The 18,864-nt window shown below is 38.2% G+C and overlaps 1 protein-coding gene across 4 annotated transcripts in view; it reads left to right on the top strand.

Moving 5' to 3' along the window:
* LOC101125629 (glycine N-acyltransferase-like protein 2) overlaps nucleotides 1-18,864 on the top strand; it is a 71,775-nt gene that overhangs the window by 49,165 nt on the left and 3,746 nt on the right. Inside the window, exons 2-5 of one of the 4 annotated variants that reach the window (XM_063711237.1) lie at nucleotides 12,172-12,262; nucleotides 17,019-17,136; nucleotides 17,724-17,776; nucleotides 18,302-18,409. In XM_063711237.1, coding sequence (XP_063567307.1) covers nucleotides 18,347-18,409 — 63 coding nt within the window. In that variant the 5' untranslated portion in view covers nucleotides 12,172-12,262; nucleotides 17,019-17,136; nucleotides 17,724-17,776; nucleotides 18,302-18,346. The remainder of the gene's footprint in view (nucleotides 1-12,171; nucleotides 12,263-17,018; nucleotides 17,137-17,723; nucleotides 17,777-18,301; nucleotides 18,410-18,864) is intronic. The other 3 variants (XM_004051230.5, XM_055356168.2, XM_055356171.2) reach the window with 3 other exon arrangements.

The raw sequence follows: 18,864 nt of genomic DNA, 5'->3' as shown, positions 1-18,864 counted from the left end.
CTGGTGTGTGTGTTCTGACTGCCTCACTGAATGACCATTCCCAGAGTCTCTCCCTCTCCTCTAGCCTCACTATTCCCTGAGACACAACAACATTTAAATTACGCCAGTTATAAACCATACAATGATCTGTAAGTATTCAAGTGAAGGAAAGAGTCATGAGTCTTTCATTTTAAACAAAAAGCGAAAAATGATTAAGCATAGTGAGGAAGGCAGGTCAAAATCCAAGACAGTCCAAAAGCTAGGTCTTTTGCACCAAACAGCCAAGTTGTGAATGCAAGGAAAAATCTTTGAAGGAAATTAAAAGTGCTAATCCAGTGAGCACATCAATGATAAGAAAGCAAAATGGCCTTATTGCTGTTTTGGAGCAAGTTTTAGTGCTCCGGATAGAAAATTAAACTAGCCACAACATTCATAAACCAAAGCTTAATCCTGAGCAAGACTCTACATCTTTTAAGTTATTTGAAAATAACTAAGAGAGGTGAGGAAGCTGCAGAAAAAAAGTTGGAAGCTGTGAGAGGTTGGTTCATGAGGTTTAAGGAAAGAAGCCATTTTCTTTTTCTTTTTCTTTTAGACAGAGTTTCACTCTGTTGCTCAGGCTGGAATGCAGTGGTGCAGCGATCAGGGCTCACTGCAACCTGTGCCTCCTGGGCTCAAGCGATTCTCCTCCCTCAGCTTCCTGAGTCACTGGGATTATAGGCACCCACTGACACACCTGGCTGATTTTTTTTATTTTTATTTTTAGTAGAGATGGGGTTTCACCATGTTGGTCAGGCTGGTCTCAAACTCCTGACCTCAGGCAATCCACCAAACTCAGCCTCCCAAAGAGCTGGGATTACAGGCGTGAGCCACCACACCTGGCCCATTTTCATAACATAGAAGTGCAAAGGGAAGCAGCAAGTGCTGATGTAGAAATTGTAAAAGATTATCCAGAAGATCTAGCTAAGATAATTGTTGAAGGTGGCTACACCAAACAACAAATTCCCCATGTAGATGACACAGGTTTCTATTGGAAGAAGATGCCATCAAGGACTTTCAGAGCTAGAAAGAGGAAGACAATGCCTAACTTCAAAGCTGCAAAGGACAGGCTGACTTTCCCATTAGAGTTTATGCAGCTGTTTACTTTAAGTTGAAGCCAATGCTCACTTACCATTCCAAAAATCCTGGGGTCCTTAAGAATTATGCTAAATAGAGTTTGCCTATTCTCTACAAATGGAAGAACAAAACCTAGATTACAGCACCATCTATTTACAGCATGGTTTACTGAATATTTTAAGCCTACAATTGAGACCTAATGCTCACGAAAAATATATTCTTATAAAAATATTACTGCTCATTGACAAAGCACCTATTCATTCAAGAGCTCTGATGGAGATGTACAAGGACATTAATTTTTTTTTCATGCTTGCTAAAATACATCCATTCTGCAACTGATAAATCAAGGAGTAATTTCAACTTTACAAGTCTTATTATTTATCATTCTCTAAGGCTATAGCTGCAATACATTGTGATTTCTCTGATGGATCAGGGCAAAGCAAATTGAAAATCTCTTGGGAGGATTTTCCATTCCATATGCCATTAAAAACATTCATGATCCATGGGAGGAGATCAAGCTATCAACATCAACAGGAATTTGGAAGAAGGTGATTCCAATCCTTGCAGATAACTTTGAAGCGTTCAAGATTTAAATGGAGGAAGTAACTGCAGATGTGGTGGAAATAACAAGAGAACTAAAATTAGAAGTAGAGCCTGAAGTTCTGACTGAATTGCTACAATCTCATGATAAAACCTGAATGGATAAGAAATTGCTTCTTATGGATGAGCAAAGAAAGCGACCTCTTAAAATAGAAACTACTCCTGGTGAAGATTTTGTGAACATTGCTGAAATGATAACAAAGGATTTCTAATGTTACGTAAATCTATTTGATAAAGCTGTAGCGAGGGTTGAAAGGGTTGATTCCAATTTTGAATGAAGTTTTACTGTGGGTAAAATGCTACCAAATAGCATTACACACTGCAGACAAATCTTTTCTGAAAGGAAGAGTTAATCAATGAAGCAAGCTTATTTGTTGTCTTATTTTCAGAAATTGCCTTAGCTACCTTAATCTTCAGGAAGTCCCACCCTGGTCAGCAGCCATCAACACTAAAATAAGACCTTGCACCAGCAAAAAAGATTACAACTCTTTGAAAGCTCAGATTATCCTTAGCATTTTTACAATAAATTATTTTAAAATTACTATAGGTACTTTTTAAAGACATAATGCAATTGGACACCTAATAGACTACAGTATAGAGTGAACATAACTTTTATATGCACTGGGAAACCATAAACTTTGTGTGACTTGCTTTACTGGAATATCCACTTTATTGCAGTGGTCTGGAACTAAACCCTCCATATCTCTGAGGCAGGCCTGTATATTAAACAGATATCTGCCTTCTATGTACATTGTAGAATTATTCACAATAGCCAAGACATAGAGTCAACCTAAGTGTCTATCAACAGATTAATGAACATTAAAAATGTGGTATATATGCACAATAGAATACTAATCAGCTTTTAAAAAGAAGGAAATTCGGTCATTTGAAACCACATAGATGAACTTGGAGTACATTATGTTAAGTAAAATAAACCAGGCACAGAAAGACAAATATCACATTATCTAACTTATATGTGAAATCTGAAAAAGTTAAATTCATAGAAGCAGAGAGTATAATGGCGGTTACCAGACACTGGAGGAGGTGGTAGGGACTGGGGAGATGGTCACAGGATACAAAATTTCAGTTAGACAGTAGGAGCAGTCCAATAAATCTATTGTACAGCATGGTGACTATACTTAAATATACTATTTTATGAAAATTGTTATTAGAATACATTTTAAGTGTTCTCACCAAAACCTTAAAAGTGTATGATAGTGCATATATTAATTAGCTCTATTGTGCCATTTTACAATGTATACATACTTTAAAACATCATGTTGTACTCAATAAATATATACAATTTTCATTTGTAAATAAATAGTTAATAATTAGAAAATGTATTCACTAAGAAAAAAATATAAGGAAATAGATTTGTTTCAGAGTCCCAGTTTTGAAAACCAAAAATTAAATATTCATTATTTTTCTCCTGGCCGTGATTTTCTAAAAGGTGTCAGAGCCCACCCAAACATATGATACTTCCAGTTGATACTACAGTCGTCCCTCAGTATCCTGGAGGAATTGGTTCCAGGACCTCCAGTGATACTAAAATCCACTCATGCTCAAGTTCTGCAATTGGCTCTGTGGAACCTGCAGATAGGAAAAGTCAGCTTTCTGTGTACACAGGTTTTGAATCCTGCAAATACTGTATTTTTGATCTGTATTTGGTTGCAGATGTGGAACCTACCAATATGGAGGATTGACTGTTTTTATTGAAAAAGATCCAACAGTAAGTGGACCCATGCAGTTCACACCTATGTTGTTCAAGGGTCAATTGAATTTGTCAGGATATTTAATAATTATAAATATTCGTATAGCCCCAAATCCTTCAAACAATCTTGGAGTCAGTATAATTGTCTATACTTTATAGATAAAGTTACTTAGATGAATTCATCTAAAGTCACACAGGTGATTAAATGGCAGTGGTAAAACTATGTTTGAATAAGTGACTAAATGATTCTTGATTACATGTGCAAATCAAAGAAACACCAAATAAATGAATACCAAATATATTGCTATGATATAGAGATACTTTACTCATTAGCATTGTTGGTTACAAGCACTTCACTGGCTGACTTAGGCAAAAAAGAATTCATTATTGAGGAAAGACCTTAGCACTCAGCTTGGGAACAGAGAGCAACTGTTAAGGACCATATTGTGTTCCCTCAAAATTCACATGTTGAAGGCTTAACCCCCAGTGTGACTGTATTTGGAGACAGAGCCTTTAGGGAAGTAGTTAACGATTAAAGAGACTTCTAGATCAACAAGGAAACTGGCAGATAATATGGTCTCAAATAGCTGATGGCAATTCGAAGAAGAATATTTGTCTGTACATCTCACTTGAGAGGTCTTGGCAAAGGTTCTGTGGCCTTAATCCTGGATCGGCTATTTTCATTTCATGTAATTTTGAGCAAGCTATTTACCCTATCTCTATCTCAATTTCCTGTTCCATAAAATGTGGATAATAGTAATGATTACCTCATAGAGTTGTTGTGAGGACCAAATGAAACAATATACTAAGAAGTTTGAATGTACCTGGCATATTGTTAATTTCTCAATAAATGTAGGTCACTGTTATTCAAAACCTATAGTCAGGCAATTTGGAAACATCACTGAATTTCTCTTAGTTACATTCTCAGTGTCCTTTAATTGAATGTCCACAGCAGCTTTAAAAGACTTTCCTGGTAATAGCAAATTCTTCTTCCTGAAGCATGAGGAAAAACAGGAGATGGGGTTGGGCATCTAATAGCCCTTACTGCAGAATTTTTTATTGAGACTCATACGATCTCATGGAAAGAGGGTTAAGGGAACTGAGTTTAGAAGGAGTGAGCCTATGAAAGTTCTGTCAAAAGTAAGCACATTCATAAATATAGTCATTTGGTTTCACAGTCATGAAAATATCTTAATGAAGACTTTAAGCAAATTATCGTCTACCAATTTACATATTATTTCCATTCAAAGAATTAAAAGTATTGATGCTTCTATTGGATCAATCCAGAAACTTAGATGCCAGCCTTCTCACTCTTTCTCAATCAATGACCAAATTCTGCAAACTCTACCTTTGAATTATCTCAAATCTATGGATCTCTTCTCGTCTCAATAGGCTACTATGCTAGCTCAGGTGGCAATCATCCCTTGTGTGTATCCCACTAACAGACATCTTCCTCCCAACCATGTTTTTCCAGTCCTAACTTTCCAGTGGCTTGCCATCTCCCCTGTGATGATTTAGAAACTCTTTAACATTACTTATGAATCTTTTCCCACATATCACCCACTTATTTCTGTAGTTCTACAGAAGTGAGAAAGATACACCCAGGAACCATATAATAGTAATCATGTCTCTCAGATGTCTGGTGTTTCTGGCAGCGTCCAAATATTATGTAATACAATTCTTTGGAAGAAGGCCAACTCAATTGTCTATCTTTTTTGCTTTTTTAATTCTTTTTAATATTTAATTTTTGTGGGTACAGAGTATGTGCATATACTAATGCAAAAATCCTCAACAAAATACTAGCAAACCAAATTCAACAATACATTAGAAAGATTATTCATCATGACCAACTGGGATGTATCCCTAGGATGCAAGGATAGTTCAAAATATGCAAATCAACCAATGCGATACACCATATCAACAGAATGAAAGAAAAAATCCATATAATCATCTCAATGGATGCTAAAAAGGGTAGTGGCCAGCCCCACAGGGTCTGTGCGTTTTTCTCCACGTGTGCAGAGATGAGAGATCATAGAAATAAAGACACAAGACAAAGAGATAAAAGAAAAGACAACTGGGCCTGGGGGACCACTACCACCAAGATGCGGAGACCGGTAGCGGCCCCGAATGCCTGGCTGCACTGTTATTTATTGGATACAAGGCAAAAGGGGCAGGGTAAAGAGTGTGGGTCATCTCCAATGATTGATAAGGTCACATGAGTCACGTGTCCACCAGACAGGGGGCCCTTCCCTGTTTGGCAGCCAAGGCAGAGAGAGAGTACAGCTTATGCCATTATTTATTCTATGCTCTTTTCAGAAAGATCAAAGACTTTAATACTTTCACTAATTTTGCTACTGCTATCTAGAGAGCAGAGCCAGGTGCCCAGAGTAGAACATGAAAGTGAAACAGGAGCATGACCGCTGAAGCACAGCATCACAGGGAGATGGTTAGGCCTCCAGATAACCGCAGGTGGGCCTGACTGATGTCAGGCCCTCCACAAGAGTGGTGGAGCAGAGTCTTCTCTAAACTCCCCTGGGGAAAGGGAGACTCCCTTTCCTGGTCTGCTAAGTAGCAGGTGCTTTTCCTTGGCACTGATGCTACCGCTAGACCACGTCCACTTGGTAATGGGCATCTTCCCAGATGCTGGCATTACTGCTAGACCAAGGAGCCATCTAGTGGCCCTGTCTGGGCATGACAGAGGGCTCACACTCTCGTCTTCTGGTCACGTCTCACCATGCCCCTTCAGCTCCTATCTCTGTATGGCCTGGTTTTTCCTGGGTTATGATTGTAGAGTGAAGATTATTATAATATTGGAATAAAGAGTAATTGCTACAAAGTAGTGATTAATGATATTCATATATAATCATATCTATCATCTATATCTAGTATAACTCTTGTTATTTTATATATTTATCACACTGGAACAGCTCGTGCCCTCGGTCTCTTGCCTCAGGTGGCTTACCGCCCACAAAAAAGCATTTGATAAGATTCAACATCCCTTCATAATAAAACCTCTGAACAAAACAATAAAACCTCTGAATAGAAGAAATCTGCCTCAACAGGTTAAAAGCTATATATGACAGACCTACGGCTAGTATCACACTGAATGGGGAAAAGCTGAAAGCCTTTTTTCCAATATCTGGAACACAACAAAGATGCCCACTTTTACCAGGGTTTGCTAGTATTTTGATGAGGATTTTTGCATCAATATTCATCAGAAATGTTGGGCTGTAGTTTTCCGTGTTTTGATGTGTCTTCGCTTTTGGTATCAGGATAATATTTGCCTCATAGAATGACTTTGGAAGTATTCCCTTCTCTATTTTTTTCACTTTTCCTGTTTTTCTATTGGAATTGTTTATCTTTTTTTAATTATACTTTAAGTTCTGGCATACATGTGCTGAACGTGCAGCTTTGTTCCATAGGTATAAGCGAGCTATGGTAGTTTGCTGCACCCATCAACCTGTCATCTACATTAGGTATTTCTCCTAATACTATCCCTCTCCCAGGCCCCCACCTACCAGCAGGCTCCAGTGTATGATGTTCCCCTCCCTTTGTCCATGTGTTCTCATTGTTCAACTCCCACTTATGAGTGAGAATATGCGGTATTTGGTTTTCTGTTCTTGTGTTAGTTTGCTGCCTTCTCCTGCATTTTTCAGAACAGTTTGAGTAGGATTGATATTCTTCTTTAAATGTTTGGTAGAATTCAGCAGTGAAGCTGTCAGATCCTGGGCTTTTCTTTACTGAGAGACTTTAGTATAGCTTCAATCTTGTTTCTTGCTATTGGTCTGTTCAGGTTTTGGATTTCGACCTCGTTCAATCTTGGTAGATCATATGTGTCTAGAAATTTGTCTTTTCTTTTAGGTTTTCCAATTTATTGATATATAGGCCAGGTGTGGTGGCTCATGCCTGTAATCCTAGCACTTTGGGAGGCCAAGGTAGGTGGCTTGCTTGAGCTCAGGTGTTTCTATTTAGGATAAAAGTAGTTTATACACCACTGTTAACAGCATTATAATATTCTGTCTGTTTCTGTGTACTTATTATTACCTGTGAGTTTTAAAACTTCTGGTGATTATTTATTGCTCACTAGTGTTCCTTTCTTTCTCAATGTTCTGTTCTTTCTTTAGCATTTCTTGTAGGAAAGGTCTGATATTGATGAAATCCCTCAGCTCTTGTCTGGGAAAGTACTCTTCCTTCATGTTTGGAGAATATTTTTGTGAGATAATATTCTAGGGTAAAAGGTATTTTTCCTTCAGCACTTTAAGTGTGTCATGCCACTGTCTCCTAGGTTTCCACTGAAAAATCTGCTGTCAGATGTATTGTATCTCCATTGTATGTTATTTATTTCTTTTCTCTTGCTGTTTTTATGTTTCTTTCTCCTTGACCTTTGGGAGTTTGATTTTAAATGCCTTGAGATAGTCTTTGGGTTAAATCTGCTTGGTGTTCTACAACTTTCCTGTACTCAGATACTGATATCTTTCTCTGGTATGGGGAAGTTCTCTGTTATTATTTCTTTAAATAAACTTTCTACCCCTATCTCCATCTCTACCTTCTCTTTAAGGCCAATAATTCTTAGATTTGTCCTTTCAAGGCTATTTTCTATAACCTGTAGATGTGTTTTGTTGTTTTTTAATTTTTTTATTTTGTATCTTTTGAAAGCGCATTTTTAAATAGCCTGTCTTCAAGCTCACTAATTCTTTTTTCTGCTTTGTTAATTCTGCGAATAAAGGTCTCTGATGGATTCTTCAGTATGACAATTGCATTTTTCAGCTCCAGAATTTCTGATTCTTTTTAACTATTTCAATCTGTCTATTAAATGTATCTGATAGAATTATGAATTTCTTCTCTGTGTTATCTTAAGTTTCTTTGAGTTTCCTCAACACAGGTATTCTGAATTCTCTGTCTGAAGGGTCACATATCTCCATTTCTCCAGGATTGGTCCCAGGTGACTTATTAAGTTGATTTGGTGAGGTCCCATTTTTCTCAATGGTGTAGATGCTAGTAGATGTTCTTCAGTGTCTGAGCACTGAAGAGTTAGGTGTTTGCTCTAGTCTTCACTGTCTGGGCTTATTTGTAGCCATCCTTGTTGGAAAGGCTTTCCAGATATTTGAAAAGACGTAGGTATCATGATTTAAGCTGTCTCTACTTTAGAGAGCATCCCAAGCCCAGTAATACTGTGGTTTTTGAAGACTCATAAAGGTACTGCCTCAATAATCTTGGAGAAGATATGGGAGAATTCTCTGGATTACCAGGCAGAGACTGTTCTGTTTTCTTCCCTTACTTTCTCAAAAAAAAAAAAAAAGTCTCTTTCTCTGTTCTGAGCCAACTAAAATTGGGGGTGGAGTGACATAAGCACTCCTGTGGCCACCACCATTATGACTGTGCTAGATCAGGCCTGAGGCCCGCACAGCACTGCATCTTGACCAAGGCCTGCTGTAATCACTCCTTGACTACTGCCTATGTTCACTTAAGGCTCTGGAACTCTACAATCAGAAGGTAGCAAAGCCAGCAAGGCCTGTGTGCTTCCCATCAGGGCAGTGAGATTCCTCAGGCCCTGAGATACAGATGTGCTGTCCAGAAGTCAGGGACTAGAGTCAAAAACATTAGAGGGCTACCTGGTGTTCTATTATATTGCAGTTGAGCTGAGGTTCAAACCACAAGATGAAGTTCTTCCCACTTTTGTCTTTTCTTTCCAAAGACAGAGGAGTCTCACCACATAGTCACCCCTACCCACTGGTTGCCAGACTACCAACCAGTGTTCTCTTAAGGCCTAAGGGCTCTTAAATCAGCTTGTAGTAAAGTCTACCTGGCCTGGGACTCACCTTTCAGGGCAGTGGGCTTCCTTATGGCCCAGGGAAGGTCCAGAAATGCTGTTCAAGAGCTAAGTCCTGCAATTGGGGATGTCAAGAGCCCACTTGCTGCTCTACCATGCTGTGGCTGTGCTGGCACCTAAGGTGCAAAACAAAGTCTCTTTACTTCTCCTTCCACATTTCTGAAGCAGAAGGAATCTTGCCCCAGAGCCGCCACAGCTGGAAATGTGCTGAGTCTCACCTGAAACCTGCTATCCTCAGATGCTCACTCAAGGTCCTCAATGTACTAATAGTACCTGGGTACTGCTGTAGGTTATTTAGGGCTCAGGGTATCTTCTACCAGGTGATGAATGCTGTGAGGACTGGATCCTTTTTTTCAATGCAGAGTTCCCTTCCGGCCCAGCCTATGTCTAGAAATGTTGTCTGGGAGCTGGGGCCTGGAACAGGGGCCTCACAACTCTGTTTGGTGCCTTATCCTGTTGTGGCTGAGCTGATATCCAAGATGCAAGATGAAGTTCGCCTTACTGTTTCTTTTTCATTCCTCAAGCAGAGGGAAGGAGTCTCTTTAGCAGCTGTGAGCTATGCAGCCTGGGGTTAGGGAAGAGGTGATACCAGCTCTCCTTTGACTGACCCAGCTGGTGTCTCAGTATGTCAAGTGTCCCCCCAGTCCACAATTTCTGAGCCTAATTCAGCACTAGGATTCACTTAAGAGTTGCAGTCCTTATGGTTTACACTGCCTTTCAAGTTTACTTGGAAACACAGAGAACTGTAGGCCCTCTGTGGTGAGGTTTTCAGTCACTGAAGTTTTGACTGCTGGGATTGGTGATTCCCCTCGGGTTAGGACTGGTTTAAATGCTCCCTCTGCTTCCATGGGCAGGTGTCAGCTGAGTTTGGTCTAGTTTTCCTTTGTGTCTAACATGACAGCAATGAGTTCAATGCCTCATAATTGTTGTGTTCTTTCTACCCCCGTGCCCAGAGATACACTGTGCACCACACTACTGCTACTGAGGTTGGGAGGGATGGGGGTTGGTGATTCAAGACTGTTTTTTTCTGTCTCTTCAGTGCCTCTTTCAGGGATATGAAGTCAAAACCAGGTACTATGAGTGCTCACTTGATTTTTGGCTCTCATGAAGGTATTTTTTTCTGTGTAGTTGTTAACTTGGTGCCTTGTGGGGTATGGGGAAATGATTAGTGGAGCCTTCTATTCTGCCACTTGCTTTGCTTCTCCTCCCCATTATAAACTATATAAAAAAATTTAATGGCTCAAGAAATTACTTAAGTAATACTCAGTATAGAAAAAAAATATGTGTTCTCTCAACTATCCACAGTGTGCTGTCAATTATGGAATAAAACATATGTATTGACTAGTTGAAATCGACCATTTTTTAAAAAGGATGATTAGTTTACTGTATAACTCTATAAACTTTGATATGTATTTAACAAATTAATCGTTTACAATTATGAATATGTAAAAATTCTTTGATAGATTATGTGAACCACTTTTGGTTCAAAAAGTAGAGTAACTAAAACTATAAAACTCAATGCCTTACATAGCAAGAATGTGCAGATAGTATTAAATTCTCACTGATAATTTTTAATATGTCATCTGGAGTACATGATTTAGGTTTGTAAGAAGATATAAACTGCCTAAGGGTAGAGAATCACTCTCTACGGAATCATAGTGTCATTAAAATAATTCGATATTTGGCCTCATATTCCAGACATTGCCACTGGTTAGTTTTGTGACCTGGGGGAAGACATTTATTTTTTTCTCAGCAACAGCTTCCTTATTTGTGTAAAAATAACTCTTGCTTTTCTCATGTTATAAATGATTATAATTTGTGAAATTTCTTTCACTTCCAGAAAGTGGGTGAATTTTGTTTTAATTAGAGATAGTATCTCACCCTGTTCCCCAGGCTGAAGTGCAGTGGTGAAATAGCTTACTGCGATCTGAAGTTTCTGGGCTCAAGTAATCTTTCCATCTCAGTCTGCTGAGTAGTTGGGACTATAGACACATGCCACTACATCTGGCTAATTAAAAACCAAAATTTTAAAGACTGGGGTTTTATTAGGTCACCCTGGCTTGTATCAATTTTTTGCCCTCAAGCGATCCTGCCTCAGCTTCCCAAGTAGCTGATATTACCGACGTGAGCCACTGCACCCAGTATAAAAATTTTATAACTTATATTTTCCCATGTTTTAATCTCAATGTCTTCAAAATGTAATGTTGATCAGATTCTTTTAGATAGCTTTTTATAACATACAGATTGCCAGGCACTCTGGGAGCCTCTGATTTACCTGATCTGGAAAAGTTCTTGTATTGTTAACAAACAAGCCTAATTGATCTTGAAGTAGATGGTGTGAGGAACACACTTTGAAAAACAATGTTTGTCTCTATTCCACTACAAAGCTAATTCCAGTCCACCTGAAACTTTTCCCCAGTAATTGATTTTTCTTCTTAAACTTACAATGCCCCTCCCTGTTGCTCCACTTTAGACAACCAGAGGACAAGGTATATGAAACTGAGTTCTCATTATTACAGTAACTTCCTTGAGGCATTCTTGGCTTTTTCCAAGCCACAAATGGTTGAAAGTATTAAGCCAGGTATTTTGCATTGAAATCAAACATTCCAACTCTTTGTTTGCTCTACTGACATCATTTAAATAAGGCTGCAGCTGTGTTATTTTTGCCAACAATGGAAAATTGACTTAATATTGTTCTAGAATAGCCTTTCAGCTACAAGAGGTTATATATAAATCAAAAGCTTCTTGAGTAAAACTTCTTAGAATTGTAGAAGCTTCTCAATACGGAACATATTCTCAGCCCTCCTCTGGTCCACAAAGCCTGTGATTTCTTGTCTATGGACAGAACATCTGGTTTAATCTACAGGAACCCATAACTTCCTGAAGCTTTAAGCTTAACAGTGACAACGTGAGTCAGTTGAATTTTATTGTGTTTCAGTCCATAGAGTGTTAGCTACAGAAACCTTTCCATTGCCATACCGAGAAAGTGCAGCAGGCAGTGTGCCTACAGGTCTACAAAGAAACTTCAGGTAAGCAGAATTATTTAGAACAGCCTTTTTATCTTGGCAGTTCAATTAATTTGGATTCTTGTTCTAAATCATTTGTATTTGTTAATTTATTTCTTTTCCCCTGCAAACCCTTGGAAAGAGTACTCCCCAGGGTCTCAATGTTGAGAATGAATTCTTCAAAACCTTTTAGGTACCTGAAACTGGAAATACTTCAGAAAAAGCCAGTGTGTATCCTTTTGAATTTATAAAATGTCCAAATGCTTTCCTTGAATTATAAGTTATCAATATGCTTGTACCTTTCTCTGACACCCTCTAGATCTCCATAGTAATACTGTTAGCAAAAAAAAAAAAAAAATCAATATTCTCCTTGCCTCCAATCCTGCTTCTAAAGTGTTAGTAGTTTATTTGCATAGAAAAATCTTCCTTCTTCCTTCTGTGTCATGTGGCTAGAATAAAGCAATGCTTTTCTGTTGCCCTCTGCCAAATTTCTCTCCATTCATTGAAACATTTGGCAACTGGTATCCTAATGTTTCTCTCCAACAAACTTCTGCTACATCCTATTCATGTCTGTGGCACCTGAAACTCCCATTCCCTTCTTGGCTCCTACTCTGTTGACTTGGAGTTGAAGCCAACAGCCCTACATCCCAAACTGATCTACCTCTGAGTGCCTCTGACATCTTAACCTCTAATAGTCTAATATCTGATCCCAATCTCCTATTTTTAAGTACATTTTTCCCTGTCTATTAACATTGCTATTCTTTGACTTCATCAGGTACTTTCTTCCATGGCTTTTTCTATATTTTCTTACTTTATTGGTCTCCAACCTACTTTACTTTTTTTCTTCTCTCTCCTGGATGCTACAGTTTGTAAGTTTCAATCTCTCATTTCTATATACTCAAATGCTTTGTCCCTTATCTTTTTTGCTACACCAGCCCTGAAAAAACCAACCTTGGTTTGTTTTAATTTGTCTTCTCTGCTTCTACTTTCAGGGTGCTGAGCTCAATATATTGTTGAGTAACACTTCCAAATCATAGTGTCCATCTTTACATTATCCTAAGCATGCTTGCTAGTCCTTGCTAATTCTAGTCCACTCTTTCTCCCATTAACATCAAAAGCCATTTAAACCCTAACTGTTTCCCATAAAATCCTACTTCTTTTTCTCGACATTTTCTTGGCATACTCCCTCACCCACTTACTGCTAAAAAGTGATTTTGGAAATAGGAAAAAATTTTACCTCTTCCAGGAAACAGACATTCAAAAATAACTTGCCAACTCTCTGCTCTTTTTTTCTAACCCTGTGTACTCCCATATAAAATTAGTCCTCACTTAACATTATCAATAGGTTCTTGGAAACTGCAATTTCAAATGAAACAACATATAACAAAATTAATTTTACCATAAGCTAATTAGTATAAAGAAGAGTTAAGTTCCTACAGCATATTTCTGGTCACAAAAACATCACCAAACTTATAAATAAAGAACCCAAACACTTCTAATATAAAACAATGAACTAAATGGAAACTGCGTATACATTTAATAAATATTAATAAAAACAAGATAATTATTTACCTAATTTTTGGTGAGTCTGTGTGTGATGGTGGTCACAGTAGTGTTGGGTTAAATTGAGAAATAAATGTTTACAAAGCAAAAGTTGTAAGGAGCACCTCTTGCCTCTATGAAGTTAAAATTCAATCACAAATATGGTGGGCTCACTGAGTCCTTTGGCACAGCATTGTTTATTGTCATTCATTTGTATGATTATCATAGACTTTATGAATTTTTGTTTTATTATGAATGTTTCATTCATTCATTCATTTTTCAACTGGCTTTTTCCAGTTCAGGGGAGCAAGTGACTGAAGCCTGTCCTGGTAGCTCAGAGCACAAGGCAGGAACCCACCCCAGACTGGACACCTTTCCATCACAGGGCGCACACACACACACACACACACACACAGTCTCACTCATCCTGGGACAATTTAGACAGAGAAAATCCATGCAGACATGAGGAGAACAGGCAAACTGCACATAGACAGTGGTCCAGCCAGGAATTGATGTTTTTCTCTTCACCATTGTAATGAAAAGATATTGAACAAAATGACATTATTTGATGACCTGCTGTATACGTACATACATACACCTGCATCTGCATCCATCCTAATTTTTTTTCTGACTTTTCGCTGGAAGAAGTATTCTTCCAGTCCAAAACTTAATTTAACAAGTAAGCTGAGAATTATCATTGACGATTACATGAATTAATCAACATAAAGAAGCTGAAATAGTGGTTGGCATTTTGTATATAAGGTCAATGAATTTCTGTCACCTTTCTATGTCCTGTTTACACATTGGCCTATTAATGACTTACATCTTACCTCTTGTAGTTAGTATAGGTATGCTTAACTCTCATCTAATAAGAGAAATGCCTTTTTTGAGCTCTTGTACCTCTCCTCTGTCCTTCGATATTCTCATGTTCTTCTTCCTTTCCTGGTCAAGCTCTTTGAAAAAGTTACCTTCACTTCCTCACATTTCATTCCACATCTCTTACCAGGTCAGTAATCAACTTCTAACTCCAAAATGCACTGCCATCTTTAGTACTCATATCTTTTAGCTTCTCAGCAGCCTTTGACTGCTTTGGTCACTCTTTCCTTGAAGTTGATTGCTCTCCTCTGTGGAATATGCTACCAAAGCCTGCAGAATGGGCAGAATGCTGTGCCATTTGGTTAGTGCACCCATCATCCTAGACAGTGACAGAAACACATTAGCTTTTTCTAGATCTGTGGTTTGCCTCAAAATATCTATTTTGTGTCAATAGATTTATTCAAGCAAGTTACATGTAGTCCACCTTTGAAGTTGCAGTTTTCTTCATTTATGTTTCTGTCCGGTGGAATGGTCACCTTCACTGGATTAGAGGTCTTTAAAATGTCCTTCAGAACCTTGTATATACACAAATTACCACCATGCTAAACACTTCACATACCTTTTCTGCCAATGAAATCCTCACGACAACCTACAAAGTAGATATTACTATCCCCATTTTATAGATAATGCAACTGAGCAGAGACTCAAATAATTTGACTTACCTAAGGTGACCCAGATAGCCAGAGGAGGAGCCAGGGGTGGAGTTTTGGTTTGTTTAATTCCAAAGCCCATGTTGTTAACCACTGTCCTTCCTTTTGTATTGATTATGGCTATATACTTACATATATACATGCATACATAGATGTCATATTTACTGAGTTTTCTAGGATTGCAAAAAATATTAATGGCTTCCTTGCAAACCATCAAAATAGTGTAGAAAATTTTCTATTTGTTGGTTCTTGGAAAATATGGCCATTCTTATATATTGCCTTCAAGTATCATATGAGGTATTACATATTTATATATATTGTCAGCCGTGTATATGGCTGGAAGAAAGTTCAAAAGTTCATATTTACATCTTATTTATATACTACTTTGTTTCAGAAAGAAACAAATATGCAAATGTACATATACACAGATAACCATTCACCTATGCATCTTTATATTATTATTTTTTTAATTTTTATTTTATTTTATTTTATTTTATTTTTTGAGATAGAGTTTCACATTGTCACCCAGGCTGGAATGCAGTGGTGCGATATCAGATCACTGCAACCTCCTCTTCCTTGGTTCAAGCGATTCTCCTGCCTCAGCCTCCTGAGTAGCTGGGACTACTGACACTCACCCCCACACCCGGGTAGTTTTTTGTATTTTTAGTAGAGACGGGGTTTCACTATGTTGGCCTGGCTGGTCTCAAACTCCTGACTTCGTGATCTGCCCACCTTGGCCTCCCAAAGTGCTGGGATTACAGGCTGAGCCACTGCACCTGGCCCGCATCTTTATATTATTAACTGGGATTACATCATATGTTCTCCTGACTTTGTAACACAGACGTTTTCCTATGTCATTAAACACTCTTCAAAGACATCATTTTGATAGTTGCCTGGTAATCTATTATTTGGATATACCATCATTAACTTGATCATTTCTTCATAATGAAATTTGTATTATATCTTTTGTATATACAGTATATTTTGTATATACAGTATATTATAATAAATTTTCTTATGTTTACATCCTTAAACATATCTATTATTATTTCCTTGGGATGAGTTTCAGGATGTGGAATTACTGAATAAAAGGGTTTGGTCTATTTTTAAGGTTGCTAACATATAATTCCAATTCCTAGATCTTGCCAATTTCTACTTGGTGGTATCATCACTAATCAACAATTTTTTCTTCCTATGGTTTTGTTCCTTAGGAGAAAAGGGACTATGCACAATATAGTCTGCAAGGTTTTTTTTTTTCAGAAGATTACATTCTTTCTTGATAGCTGAAAATAATACCCATGCTATGGGAACATTAGAGCAAGTGTTTCAATGCTTGGGGGTGGGGGGCTCTCCAGAGGGACAATCCCTGAAGAGATGCATTATTTTTTATTTGTGTCTGGACAGCTGAAGGCATTCACTCTCCATATTCTTTTACTGGTTTGAATCAAATGAGCATGGGAGATATATTTTGCCAGATATGTTAATATACTTTTTAAGTGGAATTGTATGGAGATTACTAAGGAGCCCTGAGGTCTAGTTATACCTCTGAGCTTTAGTTTCTCATTTGTAAACTGAAAAGTTTGGGCTAGATAATTTCTAAAGCCCATCACTGCTAATAGTGTATGATGTCCCTAGTGATTTCTCCTTCCTCTTCTTTCTGGACACCTATCATATCTCTCTAGGTATTTTTGTTTTTGTGTTTATTTCCTTAGATCATCTTCTTGAGGGAAAGAAGCTGAAGTGCTACATAAGATGCTTGTGCTTCATGACACTCAGAAGCTGCAGATTCTGTATAAATCCTTAGAAAAGAGCATCCCTGAATCCATAAAGGTAACGGAGTAGGAGGAGATTGAAGGAGAGAGAGGGTTGAGTTGAGAGGAGGACAGATTCAGGATTCATAACCTTAATGGGGAGATGGGAATGCAAGTCTGAAGTGAGAATCTGTGCAAAGATGACTTTAATATCAATATCCAGTCAATCACCTACTTTGCTTCCTTTTTGTGACCTCTTAAACATCTTTTGAATTTATCCTTCTGCTATCTTTGGTGTACTTTGTCATCTCTTCCAGGTAATTGCAATACCTCCTTGTCTCCAATCTTAACAGCCTAGTTACAACTTTGTGATGACAGTCATCTATATGACACATATAGGGTCATATCACTCCCTGGTTTTAAAATTTGCCATAGCAAATTTGCAGAGTCCATCTCCAAGGCTTAATTGGGTTACACGGTTTATCCCAAAATTCTCCAGCCTTTTTTATTTTGCCTCTCAACATTCTCCTGCCGTATACCACTTGCTACAAATATTGAGCCCCTCACAGTTCAGTAGGCATGATATCATCTGCCATACTCTTAATCATTTCACTCATGCTTTTTCTCCTACTTGTAATAACTTGCTCTCATTCTCTATTTTTCCAGAAAAAGGCATAACATATTCATCAAGACCCAGTTCAGATATTGCTTCTGATATTGTAAGTTTCCTTATCACTTCCTAGACAGGTAGTGCTTTTCCTCCTTGGGATCCTATACCACCATATACACATATCTCTCAGACCACATGTCCTACGATGGTTGAACTATGTACTCTCTATCCTTCTAAACTTAACTTTAGGGTTGTAGCCATATCATATTCACCTTTGAGTTTTTCATGCTTAAGACAGACCTGATACATAATAGATGCCAAATAGTGTGTTATGAAATAAAGAAAGAAAAAAATGAGAAAATGGCATGAATTTTTTAGAAATGAATGAATATCAGGGAAGCCAGTTCCTAATGACTCAGGTATTAACTTGGATTTTTGTGGATGCTTTTTGGGCCGTCTAGCAGCATAACTCTCAATGAGTAGCCCAATGAGCCATCCTGGAAGCACTGGCCCATCCTAAGTCCTCCTAGACTTCTTGTCCTTATTTCTCATGCCATGTCTTATTTCTCCACATATAAGCCTCTATATTGGAGAAGAACTTCATCCTCTCCTGCTTTGTTCTGTTGCATCGTAGGTATATGGCGCCATTTTCAACATAAAAGATAAAAACCCTTTCAACATGGAGGTGCTGGTAGATGCCTGGCCAGATTACCAGATCGTCATTACCCGGCCTCAGAAACAGGTAGGAGCAATAGTTACTGAATATGAGGGTAGTCACTCTCCAGACGTTCTCTGCATGGCAATGAGGGAACTGAAACTGAGGGGTGGTGAGAAGAACATTGACACTGTTGATGTATGCAGGTTTTGGAAGGGCTGTTTGGGAGACAGGGTAGGGCAGTGAGATAAGGCTTGAACTTAGATCCAGTGATCAGTAATCCAGGATGTGTAAATAAAATTAGGATTCCACCCAGTCAATCTATTCCAACAAGATTCTGATCATAGGAATACATCCCAACCTAGACTTCTATGGCTGAAAGTGATTAAGAAGTGTTTTCACCTGCAAGGACTCCCAAGGGGAAGTGTCAACAGCAGAGGGTAGGCAGGCATATGCAGGCAGACTGAGCTGTCTATTCTAGGTGCTACTCTGGCTCTGGAATGATGGTTCTTTCCACAACTTCATCTATTCACATGCACACC

Source organism: Gorilla gorilla, chromosome 9, assembly GCF_029281585.2.
Source record: "Gorilla gorilla gorilla isolate KB3781 chromosome 9, NHGRI_mGorGor1-v2.1_pri, whole genome shotgun sequence".
Classification (NCBI taxonomy): domain Eukaryota; kingdom Metazoa; phylum Chordata; class Mammalia; order Primates; family Hominidae; genus Gorilla; species Gorilla gorilla.
Note: the sequence above shows the minus strand (reverse complement) of the source record. Positions and strands in the feature narration are given on the sequence as shown.